At 39.9% G+C, this 17437-nt stretch overlaps 1 protein-coding gene across 3 annotated transcripts in view; it reads left to right on the top strand.

The window, feature by feature from the left end:
- The window catches only part of ASPG (asparaginase), a 44719-nt gene extending 27501 nt beyond the window's left edge, over positions 1-17218 (top strand). The window contains exons 10-16 of one of the 3 annotated variants that reach the window (XM_058026962.1): positions 208-327; positions 1378-1473; positions 2358-2521; positions 8822-8908; positions 14763-14862; positions 15173-15231; positions 16800-17218. In XM_058026962.1, coding sequence (XP_057882945.1) covers positions 208-327; positions 1378-1473; positions 2358-2521; positions 8822-8908; positions 14763-14862; positions 15173-15226 — 621 coding nt within the window. In that variant the 3' untranslated portion in view covers positions 15227-15231; positions 16800-17218. Of the gene's footprint in view, positions 1-207; positions 328-1377; positions 1474-2357; positions 2522-2807; positions 2971-8821; positions 8909-14762; positions 14863-15172; positions 15232-16799 lie in introns of those variants that run through there. The other 2 variants (XR_009114610.1, XM_058026964.1) reach the window with 2 other exon arrangements.
- Positions 17219-17437: the final 219 nt, after the last annotated feature.

Raw genomic sequence — 17437 nt, forward strand, 5'->3', positions numbered from 1 at the left:
TTTTGTTTGCCTGTCTCTCTCCCTCCTTTGTCTTTTAAAACGTGCAGTCTGCATGGGACAGTAACTATTTCTTTAATCTTTTGTCTGCATTCAATTAGTTTCCATAATTCCTCCAAACAGTTTTCTAACTTGATTATAAGGTTTTTTTTATTAGACTACCACCATTTTTTCCTCTGCTAACAAAGGGTTTGATTGCTTGCTTTTCAGATGCTGAGTGAGAATCTAAGAGGAGAAATGACTGTTGTACCCACAGGAGCCAAGATCTCTTTGAGAGATAGCAAGTTTATTCAAGTGATTGCCAAATCTCTAAGTATCAGCAGCAAGGAGGTATATACTTAAATATTTAAAATTAGTATCATGTAAAGCTGTAAACTGAGTTAAATATGCCTGGATAAAATAAGCCTGAACAGCAAAGCTGAAAGAAAATTGGAATATGGAGTTAGGGAGAAAGGACACAATGACAATTCTATAACTAAAATGTTTTTAATTAAAAACATATTAATGTTTTCCCCCCCTCCTTTGTAGCCCCCTCTTGGGATTACTTTCTTGGCTGGCTGGTTGCAATAACAAGCCTCAGACAGATGCACTAATTCAGGGTATCAATGATATGAAGAATTGCTTTATATTTTTGTGGTCAAATGTATTGACAGTTTGGAGCAATCCAAATAATAATGGGTAAAACAGCTTAATTGTACATGCAGTCATAGAAAGCTGATACTAAGGAAGCATTACACAAGTGTAATTTGTGGTGTGTAGTCCCGCCCAATTAGAAAATATAATATAAATATAAATTAGATAATAAAGTACTGGTTATACAAATACTCACTTTTCTCTTGACTTGGGTTCAGGGAGGATGGGATTTTTATTAACTAATGAATACTGAATGTATTCTTTAGTTCTTCTTTAGTAAGCATGAGAAATGGGGAGAATATTTAGGGGCCTAGGAGGCTTGTCAGTGTAGTTTTGAAAGTACAGGTTACACAAATATCTGAGGAATAACATGAATAAAATTGATCCAGTCTTGAAGATATGGTCTTTTCCAACTCCCCCCAGCACTGTTTCTCCTACTGTACTGATGTGTAGCTATGGAAGTACAGAGATGGCAATTGGTTTGTGCACCTTAAAAGGTTTATAAAGATATCAGGTACTTGTAGTGTTGCCAGAGAGGAGTATAAATCTTATGGATGTGTGACTGACAAAATGTAAAATAAACACAACACTTCTTTCCTTCCAAGAACTAAGTGCTACCATTTCTAAACATACAAATGACTAATTTGGAACTTTACATGAAAGCAAGGGCAGTTTTTTTATGACTTGGGTGTCAATCGCATTAGAGGCAAGGCTGATATTAAATGTTTAATTTTATTTGTTTCTCAGGAGTTAGAAGCCGTACGAGATGCATTAATTCCACCTTTGGCTTGTGCTGCAGCTAAACTGGGTGACATAGATGCAATAAGAGCCATAGCAGAAATGGTAATGTAGAATGAACAGTGTGTACAAAACATTAATTTTAAAATAAAACTGTAATTGATGATAGGAAGCCATACTCATGGAAAGTGACAGCCTAAGTTGTAGAGTCAAGGTGCTATGACAGTTACAAATGGTTTTTAGACTTCTTGGTCTTTGCTTTTCAGAACTGGTATGTTCTTGTCCCTCTCTGGTTTTCAGCTGTTTACATTTTCTTTTGAACTGTGAAAATACAGGTAGATTAAAATGCAAGTTCTTATCTGCTAACTTTGGAACATTTTAAAATGATTTGTGCTGCTTTCTTTTCACTTAACTTTCTCTATACATATTCATAGTATCCACCTTTTGGATGTAAATCTCAGGAATAAAAAAAGAACTTGAAGATTATATTTAAGCAAAACACAGTGCAGTGCTAATTCAGAATTTCTGTTTCTCCCTAGAGCTCTGACTTGGGTTATACCCAAAGAAAAATCAGGCATTTCCCTGTCATCTCTTTTCTTTTTTCCCCCTCTTTGCCTTGGTTTACCCTACTATTGAGATTTTGGTAATGGGCCTCAAGAAACGATAAATATATCTTGAAAGTAGGAATTAACTAAGACAAGAACAATTAGCAGTCTATGGGCACAAAGCTGCACCATGGTGTGCTGTAATAAAGAATATATTTCAGTGGGAAACATGCAGGAGGTGGAATAAATACCTTTATTGGCACTAAAACAATGCTACAAGATAAACTTTATGTTTGACAGGATTATTTGGATACTTAATGGGCAGGCTTAACTATTTGGTGGCAGAATGAAAATGTGATGTATACATGCTACTGTGTGATGTTTGCAACGGCTTGATGTGCAGCCATTCTCTTTTTGTCATGTGAAGGATTTGTCCTTTTGTAGGGTGGAAACCTGAGCTGTGGAGACTACGATGGCCGAACTCCCCTGCACATTGCAGCCTCTGAAGGGCACCTGCCCTTAGTTGAGTATTTGTTGATGTCTGGTGCAACTGTTTATGCCAGAGACAGATATGGATCGACCCCTCTGATGAATGCCATCAAGTTCAGGTAACAATTCATGTGCTGCTCCATGTAAGGTTTATAAACCTTCTGTCATTTTGGATTTCAACTCCATCCATCCTGTGGTCTGGTCTTGTCTGGTCTCAGCAGTCATGTGTAAATGACAGCAGTTTAAATAACACATATCAGCTTATTTCAAAGGATGTGGCTAGCCTAAATGAAAAGATTTTTTAAAATAATGTGAAATGAAAGCAAACAACTTGTTATGCATGCAGAATTTTAGCATAAGGTAATTATTGCTGTCCTCCTGCCAAGACTTTGTCCATAATTTCAGGGCTCCACTCTTTATTGTGAAGCTTCCTTATAAAACAGAGCCAAACTGATCACTCCTTTTGATTGTCAGAAGTGAGAGTGCAGGACCATGGGCTGTCTGTTCTCTTTCTGCCCTTCCCTTTCTCATCAAGACCAGACTGTTTCAGTTGGCACAAAATATACCGGTAGGTTGACATGTTTTAATCTTCTCCTTCCACCAGTGCTTTCCTGAGTCTCTTGCTGGATGACTGGTTTTTTGATTTTCCCCTTCCACCCACTCATAATTATATGGGATTGTTTCATGGCTCTGCCTGCTTTGTGGATTTCCTCTTCCTGCTGTTATGAATGTCAGCAGTTCTTGAATGGTAGTCATGGACATGCCCTTTACTGGTCTCTTCCATGTTGTACAGTCCTAAGGAATGGCCATATCACAGAATATAAAAGTTATCAGTAATCAGAATTTAATTTTCTAAGATTTAGTTTGTATAGCCTGGGGATTCATAGAGCCATTGGTCTTCCAGCATGTTAGAAGCTGCACACCATAATCTCTCCTTGTCTTTGATCCACTTTCAGCTCCTTATCTCATATTCAGTCTGTATCATGGCAGGAGAAAAGAGGAGAAAAGCCATTTTTTTCTGTAAAAGAGCTCAGATGGATTGAATTTTCATGGTCTTTCTGGGTGAATGTCCCCAGATGTTCCTACAGCTTTCTAATGTTGACAGGTTCACCTGGTCTGTCAAGCTGCAGTTAGCTCCCTGGGAGGTCTGGCAGTCCTGGATTACCATGGGCTGCAGTAATAACTTGGAGGCTTCTTCTGTTTCCAGGAGCAGCTGCAGAGGCCCAGCAGCTCCCTGGCTGTGAGCTGGAGTGCGGCGTGGCTGCGCTGTGCTATTGCCATTCCTCCTGCATGGTCCCAAACTGCTTTGTGCCTGCTGCTTTACCTCATGAATGTATAAGCTCTGCAGTCTTAAAGCAAAAACAAGCCCAACAGCAAATCAAACAAATAACCCTGGAGTTGAATAGAGGTGGCTCTGGTCCAATGTGAGAAAATGCTAAAGCATTAGATACTATTAGATGTTCCTGCAAATCAGGCACCTACTTCTTTTACCGCACCCATCTACCGCCTGAGGAATTTCACATGAGCTTGTTGTTTGGATTCCTCAGAATTGCCACTCCTATGTTAGACTCCTACTATGACTCTGAAGCTCTTTAAAACTGCACACCCATTTTGATGCAGGGAATTGTAAAAGGAAACTGCACCATAACCATTTTCAGTTTCTCTTTTTGTTTCTACTGTTGGAATCAGAGGAAGAGTTGACTTAGAACTAATCTCATAAATGTGTATTTATGATCTGCTGTGTACTCACACTGCATTTCACACTGGTAAGCATATAAAGGAGAATGCTAAAGAGCAGACAGCTGTATATGTGTGTAATTAGATACCCACTAAAAAGATTTCTGCTACAGAAGTATTTAAATTCTATTTATTAAACACTTGCAAGCTGAAAGTGAAGAGATTATCCTGATAGAAAGTGGCAGAGAGGGAAGGGGGAGGAAACTGATGATAATGAGTAGTCAATGCTTTAAACTGTTTAATATTGTAACTTTCTCAATTTTACTGAACATTGCATCAGCTTAATCCCATTTTCTGAGAATTAATATTTGTTTAATTGGCATTTAACTGCAATACAGTATCCACTCATCTTAAAAATAGCTTTCTTTCAGTCTTTTATGTAACATTTCTCAGTGGCTTGCCTTTTAACCAGCATGCAAACCTGTGTAATGACGACTGATTTCTCTCTTCCATTTATTCATTTGTAAAAATGACCAGGAGTTATGTCTCTTCTTAAAAGCTTCTTAACATAGCACTGTCAGCTGATACACCAGTGACTTGATTTATGTCAATGATAGTCTGTTACGTTTTTTGACTTTAAGTGATTCTTTCTTTGTTTCTTTCTAAATAAGAAATAAACTACTGCATTTCCACTTTTTCATTTGTAACTCTGCAATTTGCCTGTAGTCTCGCTCACTTTATGCATGAGGCTAAACAGACCACTGTTAATCTAGGCCAGTTGTTTGACATATCAAAATAAGTAGCATTCCTTTAATTTCTTACAGCACCCTCAAGGGATAATTAATTTTCAAAACAATAGAATAATATTTTTTTAATAACAGAAACTCTCTCAGCAGGAAAATGTCTTGAATAAAAATTGTGTATATTTTAAGTAGTAAAAGTGCTTCCATTTACTTGTAGAGCAGTGGTAAAAGGTTGAAAATGGGGAGTTGCTCATATAGTGCTATGAGAACATCAGATTAGAGGTAGTAAAATTACCTCCCACGTAAATATGAATTTAAATACTTGATATTTTGAAAGGTTACATTTACATTACTTCAGGAAATCTAAGGCAGAGAGAAAATCTACCTACCATTTACTCCAAGAAGCACACTGCAGCCTGTCCTTACAGTGTTTGAGCACAAAATTCCCAGTGATACCATGCAGAAAACCAAATAAGTGAAACTAAGCTGATCCTGCCATAACCATTCTGGTTGCTAGGGGAGCAAGCATGAAAAAGAATGAAGCCAGTCAAGTTTGGATCTACATTACACCTGCATTTCTTTAAGGAGAGTTGGTGGAAGGTGTGCAGCCTAAGGCCCCAGTCCTGCAAACTCTTACATGTGTGTTAATTTCACATGTATGATTCATCTCTTTTGAAGTCAATTCACTTTTAATAAGTGTCTGCCAGCTGAGGGCCTGGGATGACAGGTACTGCACAGAACCTGGATTCCTGTGAGTCCAGAGCCCTCAAGAACTGGTTAGAGTGTGGATGTCTTTACCTGGAACTCAAACTTTGCTCATAGTGCTGAATGTTGAAGACTGGACCAAATCAGATATTCTGCTACAAATATATTAAAAATAGTAGTATACACTCGAGTTTTAATGTCCAGTGTTATGAACAATGGAACCTAACAGGTAGGAGACAGTAGAAACACCTTTTGCCTTCTTGTTTTTTCCTTCAGAGAGGGATGAATAACTGATACTACTAAAAGCTATCTCAAGTAACATATGCAGAATAACATTGTTTCTACAGCCTGTGTCTGACCAAGAGCCATGGTTTGGTGACAGAACACAGTAAGAAAAGGGAGGGTCAGGAACAGCTCACAGGTGACAATGTTAAGCATTTGTTTTTTGCTAAGCATTATCAGGTGGGGCTAAAATGAGCATGAAGCTGTGCAAGCCAGGGCTGACATGGGGCGGTGGCCATCCCTCTGCACCTTGAGCTTTGACTGTCCAGCAGTTCTGTTCTTGGTTTTGTGCTGTCACCTTAGAACAGGACTTGCATTTGATCTGTTCCCAAGAAGTTCATGGCTCATGACATCACCTGAACTTCAGATCAGCTCCACTGTGACCCTTGTGAGGCTTTTGTAAAGCCACAGGAGAGCAGCACTTAAAGAAACAATTTCTAAAGACAAATACCTCTCCTGTGCCTAAGACATAACAGTATCAGAAAATTCACAGCCAGGCTCTTGAGATATGAGCAGTGCCCTGGTGGTGGGTGCAGGAGAGCAGAAGTGGTGCTCAGGAGAGGCTGAGGTTTGCTCAGAATGTCGATGGCGCTCGGTGCAGGCAGGAACACGCTGCAGAGCCTTGCCTCCCACATACTTTCCATGTGGAGTGGTGGGAATGTCACAGTGGTCTGTTTGCTTTCTTGGACTTCACAGCCTCACTACTAAATCTGACACTTCGAAACTTTGCATTACTATTTGTCCCTAGTCTTCCTTCCCTTGCCCTGTCTTTAACAAGCAGTAGTGCACAGCACTTCTTCCCATTTTTCCAAGAAATGTGACTTTGAATGATTCATCAGGATATTGTACTTCTGTTTAGAAATGCTTTATTGTAAGCATTTATTGTAAACACTATCAGTTACAATGCTTACAAATATAATTTATTTATAACTACTTTTATTTTTTCCTTGTTTAAATTTACTGTTTAAATTAAATGAGCAGGGTAAATGATCCCAGATCTGTCTGTACCAGATATTTACAGAGCGCCACTCAGAGCAGGAATGGCTGTGGGGTGTGAAAGGCTTTCTGGAGAGATTCTTCCTACCAGTAAGGAGTAAATAGTTACAACAGAAAGAGAAAATCTGTATTTTTGCTGGTATCGAGATACAGTCCTCACACGTGGAGAACATTGAGGGAAGATACCACACATTACATGCTTTGCAGCCTTTTATCTTTTAGTGCTGTCCCATAGCAAAGCTTTTGTTTTAAAAAATGCTCATTTCATGCTGAGATTTCCTGCATAAGGTGGGAAATGAAGAACACTCCAGGGCAGTCCTTGGAGAGTAAACAGACACTCCCCATGTTCTGTTCAGTACCCAATGAGAGCCTGAGTGAACAGACATGTTCTACTTTAATCTATTTCAGGTCAAATTTCATTTCAGCTAATTGCTGTTTGGATTAAGACTAAAAACTAAAAAATTCTTCCATGTAGAATTCATGCCTTACCATGGATTGAGGAGCAGGAGAGGATGCCATTGTTTGCTGGCTCAAGGAGATGCTTGTGGATGACGAGCCATGTTGTAAGGGACCCACCTGAGGAAATATTTTAGATAACTGAGCAAACTTGAGGCTTGGGCTGTCCCAGCAATGCTTTGCTATGAAGCAAAGGAAGATTTTTTTTTTTGGCTGTCAACTGGAACAAAGTATAATTAAAAAAAAATAAAATCTGTCTCCTAGGGTCAATAACCTGTGTTTGGAAAGGTGAGATGATTCCTATAGCACATGCACAGTTCTTTGGTTAGTTGAGAAGCTAAAGCTCTTATATGGAACAAATAAGCTTTATATGGATAACTGTAAAGTAACTTCTGATTGAAGATGGAGTTTCCTAAAAACAGGCAGAGGGATTAGATAAGTAGTCCAATTCAAAAATGGAAAGGCCCATGGCTACCACCAAGTGATTAAGCAGAAAGTGTATGTGAGCTTATTTGTAATTTTGAATTACTGCAGATGATCTTTTAGGTTATTGGTTGGAAAAACTCATGTATTTCCTATTAAATGATAAGCCTACCTCTTTATTTTGAAGTGTCATATTATAGAAATTTACTTAAAACAGGAACTGTGAAACTATTCCAGATCTACTGGGTCATCATGCTCTTTCTGGAGGAAAAAAACTTGTGTTTTAAATTGTGAACTAGATCAGTTGTTTAACACAGAAGCATTCTGTCATCTCCTTTTCAAACCTAGTTCTAAACCTTCCACTAGGTTAGTTATGAAAAATGTATTTTGCAGATTTTTTTACTTGTAATTTTCTACCCACAATAGTACCTTTAGAGAGCAGCCTTTCCACAGAGTCTCTTAAGCATCTGACTAAGATGTAGGTGTTGGCTGGCAGTGCCATTTGTCCCTTCATCTTAAAGGAAAGGACAAGGAAAACCTCCTAAAATCTCCAGGTAGAAATCAATAATAAATGTATTGGGGGGAGGAAGTTAGGAAAATATGTGCTTTTCACAGAGGCTCATAAGAATACTTACCATTATTTTGAAGCCCTAAAAATCTGATTAGCTTCTCCATTAATATAAAGATTCATTGCTTATCTGCAAGACACAATGTTTTATTTAAGACTGATATGTATGGGGACTGTATTCTTTAAAATACAGGAATGATGCTATGTAATAAATATTCTGCCTATTTGCATGTATTTCAGTTACTAATATTTCTACTGTTTAATTAAACTAGCTCTAAGGTTAAGACACTAAGAACTCTTGGAAGAGAAGGGTCTGCATCCCTTTCCTTTTTAGAGCTGAACTTAACACTTCCTTGAGCTTAGTGTGTGAATGAGTTTTTGAGAGGGAGGGAAGCTCTGTCTACTGCATCTGTCACCTTGGAAAAGATTCATTGGTTCTGTGATTGTGGAAAAGAGAATGTGAAAACTTTCCCTGACTGTTTGTGTATATGACAATGTTGGATTCAGGGGGAAAATGTCACTTTCAAGGTCAAGTCACTTTCTCGTTTTTTTCTATTCCTCTCATAAAGGCACTTCTCAGTGATTAACTTGCTACGAGAAACAGGAGCACACCTGTCAAGCCATGACTTGGAGGATGTTGGAACAATTCTCTGCAGGTAAATGTGATCTGTGAGGTGGCCCTAAAATGGATGTGGAGTGGGATGGTTTTTCTTTTTTCTCCTCTCGGAGGAGACTCAAAAATGGAGCACTTTCAATAAACAGTTGGTTCCTGGCACATGAGGGAGTTCTTTCTGTGATAGATGAATAATAAGGCAACAAGGGAAGTGATGAAATGAAGAATCAACTCTGTTTCAAAGCACCAATAACTCAAGAGAGTTCCAAGGGAGAGAGGATTGTGGGGATAAGTGAACTGGAAGAAAATAAATATCCCATTTCCCCCCAAAGTCTCTTATTAAGGAATGCTGAAAAGAAGCTCTTCAAGGTGTGATTTTCTAATGTCTCTCTTTAAAAATAAAGCTGCACAAATCACCACTTTTATTGTCTTAAAGTCCACTTTTCACTTACTTTGGAATGGCTTCCATTCTAATTAGTACATAGTATTGTTCTTAAAATAACAAAATCAAATACACTAATAGGTTTAACCCCAAAACTTGTGAACTGCTGCTCACCATCACTATAATTAATTTTAAGAGGATAAAATTCTCTTAGAGCTGGCTTTCCATACAGTTACTTTCAATATATAGCAATGTGGATATGTGTTATAAAAAGAAATAGATGTTAGATTTCATTTTTTCCAGTACTGGTCCTGAATTACAAATTACTCTGAAAATTCTGAGAAGGTTCCATGTATTTCCAAAAGTTACTTGTAATTTTTACTTAATTTCCTCTTCTCTCTTCTTTTGTAAAACAAACATAAAACCCCTGAGCACTGGCCTCTATATCAGGACTTGGCAGGAAATCATGAGACTGCAGGGACTGGTCAGTGCTGTATAATGTTCACCAAACAAGGTCAAGGTGAAGCTTATGTGTGTTCTGTGTGGAGACTGGACTCTGTCCTTTGAGTAATTCTGGAATTAAGGATCACTATCTGGAGTGTTTCCATTGTCATAACATGCTCAGAGGAGACTGGCTAATAAGACTTTTACCATGGAGTCAAAAATATGCACTTCACAGGGCACTGCAAGTGACAGAACAGAATTAAACCCTGGGTTTGTGCAGTTTGCCAAAAAAAGGTTTAGGGAATGACATTTCTCTGCAAATAAACTGGCCTCTTTCTGGTAGCACGTGCAGAACCAGTTTGGCTAGCTGACCTGGCAGTAATATGTCCAAAACAAACAAAAAAAAATACAAACCAAGAAGAGGAAAAGGGTTCTTCACACAAAATAACAAAATGGGGTTCTCATGCAGTTTGTTACAGCTTTTTAGGGATCATTGTGCACCTGGATCTGTATGGCCTGTCCCAGGAGCAGAGCCAGGCAGTGGTCAGGCTTCAAGACAGTGCTGAAGTGGCTGCTCATACCCTGCTCCTGCAGAGCTGCAGCTCTTCATTTGCTCTGCTGTTCAGAGGGTCTGGCATACTCATTTCTAACTAAGTGGACTTTTTCCACAGTGTTACTCAGCTGTTACTAAATCTGAGGTGTTGGTGTTTGTCTCTGATATTTCCCCAGTGTCCTCAGATGACCTTAGTGATAGGCTCATTTTCCAGCATGCTCTGGCTCACTTCTCTGTCCTCTCTCTTGTTTTAATCCCCTCTTTGCAGGCACTGGCACCTTCATGGCACAGCTTGAACATGGCCACATGGTCAAGCTGTTTACAGAACCAGCTGTTTATAACATCTCCCTTCTGTCTAATTTGAACTATTTTCCTATGTTTCTTCTATCTTGTAATGTGCCTTAAGCTGCAATTTCTACAAGTCTATATTTGTCACCAAGGCAATATGTCCAGTTCTTGGGGTTTAGAAGGATAAAGCTGCTTGCTTTCTGATAAGCTCAGTGTTTCTGCACTTGGCTAACTTAACTTTTTCCCCCATGCAGTTCTCTCTGAATTAAACTATAAGCATGGTTTCCCTCTGCACCTACCAATCCTCAAACAGACTGTTATGAAAGACCATGAATAGTCTCCTCAGCCTCCTTCTGTTTAGACTCATAATTTTAGAATAGAATAGAATAGAATAGAATAGAATAGAATAGAATAGAATAGAATAGAATAGAATAGAATAGAATAGAATAGTTCACTTGGAAGGTTATGGAGATAAAATGAAAATAAATGTGTTCCTTTGTCACTGGTGATGTTTGAGAGAGAAAGGAGTACCAGCCAAAACTGAGGGTTGAGAGTATCAGTGGGAACTCTTGTGTAGGAAGTGGAGATGCACATAGTTATTAAATCTTTCATGGTTTCATTTGCTGGTGTCTTTTTTAAAGTGAGAGGTGTTAGTCTGGTTTTAAAATCACTTTGTTGATGTTTGGTATCTGGTTCAAGGCTTTGTTTGGAAATGAGATCTCAGTGTTAGTAATCTGTTAAAAATGTCAGAATATCTTCTCATATTGTACTAGTATTGTCATTTGTCTGAAAAACCAAACCATGACGAGATAAATTGGGACACCCTTATTCTGAAAGCTTCTGGACTTCTGGAGTTGGTAAACAGTTGATGTGTGTTTGTTTTTTAAAGGGAAAAAAGCTTGTGTAGAATTGAGGTACTTCAAGTCTGTACTTCACAAAATTAAACAGGGGCACAAAGCCAAACCAGCTTTCTCATATTCTTAGATTTCAAAAAATGATATTTTATGATATATAGAAAGATAGAGCCTTTCTTAATTTAACATAAAGAGGGGGTAAGGAAGGGTAAATATGCAGGATAAGGACCAAGCTTCTACTGCTTGCTGTTTTTTAAAGAAGTCTGTCTGAGCTGAAAGAGATGTGGAGACACAAGCTAAGAACAGCACTCCCAAATCTGTTCAGGACAGAGCAATCCATGCCTTGTGCTGGACTTTCTTTTTTCCCCTTTGGATCTTCATCTTAAAAGGAGAAAAAAAGAGGAAAAAGATTTTTCTCTTATGTCAGGCTGATGACATACCTGAAAAAAAGGAAGTCTGTCCTGATTACTTTATATAGACATGGAAAAATGGGAATTGCTGTTAAAGCACAGCTTTGTGTCCCAGGGAAGGATGAAATCCCAGTACATGAAGAGGCAGGAAGGAACCCAAGGTGTATTTCACTGTACTTATTACTTCCCAAATCTACAGCTGCATTGGTCCTTGTCCTTATAAACCCTCTGAGCCCTGACAAGCTTTGCTCCTGGTCCCCTGGCAGGAACAGAGCACCCCTTAAAATGCAGCTTTTGGTGTGATTGTAGGCACAGACAGCACTGTCACTGTTCTTGATCTTAGCTCTGTCATCATCATGGTACATTAGCCCTGCTGAAACTGTGAACTGGATACATAATAATTTTTCTGAATGCAAGAGTACTGATAGGCAGGATGCCTGGGATTATCAGCTGTTAAAGGTATCAGAGTTTAGTAAACTGTGGTAGATAGTTCTTTATCAACAAAGCAGGTTTTAAACATCATGGGAAGTGTAAATTGAAGATATCTTTGTTCCATTCAATTATATACTAGTGATGGACTTGCTGCTTGGAGGTTGCACTTGTAGTTGGAATTGCTGGCATAAATATCTGTGAGATAAATACAGAGTCAGGGTTCCTATAGTGTAAATTGAGAAGGCCTCTGTATGTATTTTAACACTTACTGTGTATAAAGGAAATCCAGATGTCTATGGCTTGACTATGGAAATCTGGATTTGGAGAAAATGTTTTGTGGTGCTCGTGGTGATAATCAATCTACTAAATAGTAGGTATCTTTTATTTAGACTGGTATCTACATTTTCTCACAAGCTACATCACCTTTTGTTCTCTGATCACAGTCTCCATAGAATAAAGTTCTCTCTTGATCAGTAAATGGCTGCTGCAAAATGAAGATACTTCTGTGTATTTGGATTGCTCTAATGTCACAAAAGGAGACCACAGTTTTGCCCTCTGCAGCGAGGGTTAATTTTCTCTTTCTGAATGGTGCTGTTAACAGGCAGTTAATTTTCAAGTTAGCACAGCTGTCCTTGTTTGTTGCTTACAGAGATGTGGCTGAGGTGCCCTGGGTGTGTGGGTTGGTAATATTTCTGAAAGTCTTTGACCAAAGTGGTTTCCACTTCACACATGGCTGAATGATGTGATTCTGTTTGGCAAATACAGTGTGCTGTCCTGTCCAGTGTTGGTGATGCTCATATAAACTCTCTTGGTAGGCTTTCTGTTTCTTCCTTTAACCTGTGACCTTACAGTGTTAACAGCAAGAGACTAGGCTTTGTAAATAAAGATAATTCATGTGTTCCAGAAGTGGCTGCTAAGCAATTTCTTTGCTTTACTAATGCTTACACTTTTTCTTTACTAATGCTCACCCCTCTTTCCTGAAGTTTCCTTACCAACCTCCCACTGAGCTTCCTGTTGGACCTCCTTTGCTTTCCTCTGTTTCCTTACTGCTTCTGAGGGGCCTTTTCTTTTCTGAGGGCAGTTTTCATTAATGATTTATGGATCCTTTCCTTCATGATGCCAGACTGAAGCACTGCTAAACCTCTTAGTACCCCACTACCACTTCCCTGTCCCCAAAGGCCTCAGCTGTGGGTCACCTGGGGCTTGCATGGAGGAACACAGAGACCATTTGCTTTCCCTTTTCATGCCCAGCCTCTGGAATTGCTGCAATTAGAGGTGTCCACTCCCCTGAAAACATATTTTCAGGTACTTAAGTCATTTAATCAACAACAGAAGTGATTTCAGCCTAGCAGAGAAGTGAAGGTTGCAGCCCTGCTTTCATGGTTTCTTCCATGACTGCCCCTTGCATCTTGAGCCTTCTCCATCCCTCACCAGGCCTGCCTGGCTTGGCCATCACCCCCAGGAGTTCATCCCCATCCCTGCTGCCAGCACAGTGCTTGTCACCCACAGCAAGCTCTGGTTAAGGCAGAAAACTCTGAACTTAATAGTGTTGGGGAGGCTTCTCCTTTCTTAATGAGATTCAACCTCACCTGATGATTATCATCAGGGTTCTGCTGAAACAATCTGCAAGCTCATGGCAAGCTCAGGTCTGAAGCCTCAGAGATGCTGGTATCCTGAAAAGTCTGAAGGTCATCCTCCCAACCTTCCCCTCAGTTCAGCCTGTCTTCACGCTTGGTACAGACTGGCATGATTCTGCATATGCTCTTAGCCTTTTTACCAAAATGAGAGTTAAAAATCAACTTTACATATTGTGGATGCGACCACCAGCAGGTGTGCAAAGAAATTACCTGGTGTGCATTCCTCTGAGAACTTTGACTCACTTCTTTATATAGGATTCATTCTGATCCTTTCTATTGCTTGTTATATGTGGCAGACAGAGGTCATCTTTGAAAAGACCTTTATTCTTTTTTCTGTTTGCTGCCCATTTAAATCCCACAAAGTGTTTTGTGAAACTCAAATATAGCTGTGTTACTGTCCAAATAATATCACATAAATGAACTTAATGTCTAACTACTAATAGCAAGCACAGTTATGCAAACTCATGAAGGGGCTTTCTCAGGGGTTTTAAATAAGTCCTGTGGATTGCTGGCACATCTGCTTGTGCTCTCACTCAGCTGCATCTTGATTTAGCCATTGCCCTCTCCCCAGCTCATTTCATGAGATAAATATTGTGTTGTGAAATATGAAACTGCGTGACTTTTTTTTCCCCTTTGGTCATAGTCACACCCACTATGTGAAACTAGCCTGTTGTAAGTACTTATAGCACAGCCCTAATAATTTAAGGAACTGATTCATCAAGCTGTGTTGCTTGCTCAGCTATTCAAAGCTGTTGTAATAGTGTTCCTTACCTCTCTACCCTGGCAACCATGTTGAGCCTGGTTCAGCCTTCACCTGCTGAGCTCATTGACAGGAGCCAGGAGCTCACTGAAATTAACTGAAAGATTTAGAACCAATATTAATTATTCTTTTTCCAGCCTTACAGCTAAAGGTGATTTGGATGGGCTGTATGCCTGGTACCTGGCTGGTGCAGACCTGGAGCAAACTGGTTATGATGGCAGGAATCCCCTACAAGTAGTAAGTGTCCATACAGCTGTGCTCCCTTGGTGTGCTAGCTGAGCAATGACATGTGCTCTTGGATAATATTTATTTGGGAAAAATATATGTTGGACTATAAACTGGATTAGAATTTGTTACAAACTCAAATCTGGTGCTATTGTAAAGTAGTAAATAGTTGGAGCAAGAATTTTCTCATCTATGTTGGAGGAATTAAAATTTAAATTGGATTTTAATGATTTTGTGGTAACGTAGTCTTAATTCCCACAAGTGAGTATTTGCATGTCCTGGTGCAGAGGATGACAGAATTTATTCATGTTTCTACTTACAGGCAGAGGCTACAGGACAGAAGGAGGTTCTTGACTTCCTTAGACAAAAGCAGTAGGAAAGGTAAGATTTTGTTGTCAAGTGCTGGAGTACTGAAATGTATCATCAGCACAAGCATGAAGAGGGATCTTGTATTTAAGCCCTAGTACACCCCAGGACATCTGGGTTCATCTGCTGTCCCTGTCTTGGTTCCTGATGTGACTCTGACTACTTAATCCTTCTTTGTAGTGTGGGGCTAATGTTTATTATTCCTTCTGCCTGAACCTGGAAATGCTTTTTTTGTGCATTCCACTGTGAAGTTCTGAACTTGTTTGGGAATGTAAAAGCTCCTAAAATAAAAGCACTGAAAGCAACAATGTGATGTTTCATCAGCCTGTTGCAATAAAAGGCTCCTCTGTCTTGTCTGCTTTGGAGAGGAAATGCCTTTTATCAGGCACACTGGCCAGGCCTGGCTCTCAGGGTGCTGTGTCCCAGCACAGGAGTGTCCCCTTCCCAGGACAGCTGCACGGCCACCACAGCCATTCAGGAGGGGCCGCTGTGCCACCTGCAGCACCTCCAGCTGCCCTCTCCTCCTGGCTTCGATGGAGCACCCTAAGCTGGACAATCTCCTGGTGTAACATCATCAGCCACATGGGCAATCCACATTTGTCACAGAGCAGAGTTAGCTGCACTCCACAGGAGGCCTGCAGGCAGCTCTGTCACAGAGAGCTGTGCCCAGGGCTGCAGTGCCACAGCCTCCCTCCCTGTCCCTCAGGCCAGGGGGCAGCTCCTGGCTGTGCCTGGCACGAATCCCCTCTGTGCTGCCATCATCCTCAGCGTGTGTCCCTGGCCCTGTGTGTGTGTGCTTCGTGTTCAGAGCATCAGATCTGGCAAGTCCCTCTAAAGGGAACTTGTTGGGGCATTTGACCTTCTCCAGTGCTGTGCTGTAACTGGAAACATTTAAAACACTTGCCTTTCATTTCTCAGAGCTCCTTCTGATGCAATACATTGTTGATTTAGATATCTCCAATATATTGGCAAGTCTAATCCAAATTTAAATACTGGGAGGAGATTATCTCCTTTATTTCTTAAAATTAGCACAAAATGTAGTTAAAGGTTTTGCTGCATCAGTGGTTATCTGACCACTTGTGTGTCCCATTTGAGAGATGTTAGAGGGGACTGCAACTGGAATTTTTTATTTTCTCTGTACTGGTATAAATTAATGAAGGACGCAATCAGATTTCTTTTTGCTGTCCAATAAAGTTTTGGGGTTTTCTTTGGTTTTATCTGATATAGGAGGACTAGATACAATCACAGTCTTGAGCATTTAAATGGAAGTTTTCCAGTAATCAGGATGGCAATGCTAAAATACCTTTAGAATATGAGTTATGCTACAAAGGGATTTCCATTTTCATTGAAATAAGTTTGCAAAAATCACTTTTCTTTTCTAAGTGAGGAGTGAATGTGTTAAATCCTCAGCTCCTCCATGGATCATCTCACAATTCCTTTGGACTGAACCCCCAGCAGTGTAGTCGGTCTGAAGGAAGTCTCCAGCACTGCCTGAGAACTGGCTTGGCAGGCTACAGGGGATCTGTTCTCAGGAAGGCTTTGGATACTGCCTGGCTCTAAACATCCATTCCCTCTTTCTCCAGGGGCTGGAGAAGATGGTCACTGCTCATCAGCAATACGAGCTTGAAGCATTCGTGGTGTTAAGCCATTATGGGAGGAAGAGAGGAAAGAAACAATGGTGGTGCTGCTTGGGGCATGCAGGAAAGCTTCAGCTTAGAAAGATTCTTTATTTAGGATCACACTGATTGTCTAAAAATCATTTTCTGCCTTTATTTTTTAATCACTTTTATGGAAATAAATTATTTTAAGTGAGTGAGGCTGGAATGCATGGCTGTTGCTGCTACAAGTTCTGATTTTAAAGAGGCCTTTTGAATGTTCTGACATTAAACCACTGAGGACAGTATTGCAGGCATAGCAAATGGAAATGCCGTGCTGAATTCATACCAAGGAAAAACAGTGGATTGTGCATTTCTGGGTTTCAGCTAATAAAATCTCTGAGGAACAATGTTGATTTCACTTGGTCTGTTTTTTTGCAATGACTTTTATCACTCCAGCTGCAATTACAGCAATTGTGAGTGTCAGTGCAAACAATTGAATCAGTCATGGGCATCTGCCTGCAGTTGTGTACTAATCTTCACCAATGTGTCACTGTAAACCCTCACTTGAAATGAGTAGGAGGCAGATGCCATAAAGCATGTTTGTGGGACTGCCTGAGTGAATT

The sequence above is a fragment of the Melospiza georgiana genome, chromosome 6 (genome assembly GCF_028018845.1).
Source record: "Melospiza georgiana isolate bMelGeo1 chromosome 6, bMelGeo1.pri, whole genome shotgun sequence".
Taxonomy (NCBI): domain Eukaryota; kingdom Metazoa; phylum Chordata; class Aves; order Passeriformes; family Passerellidae; genus Melospiza; species Melospiza georgiana.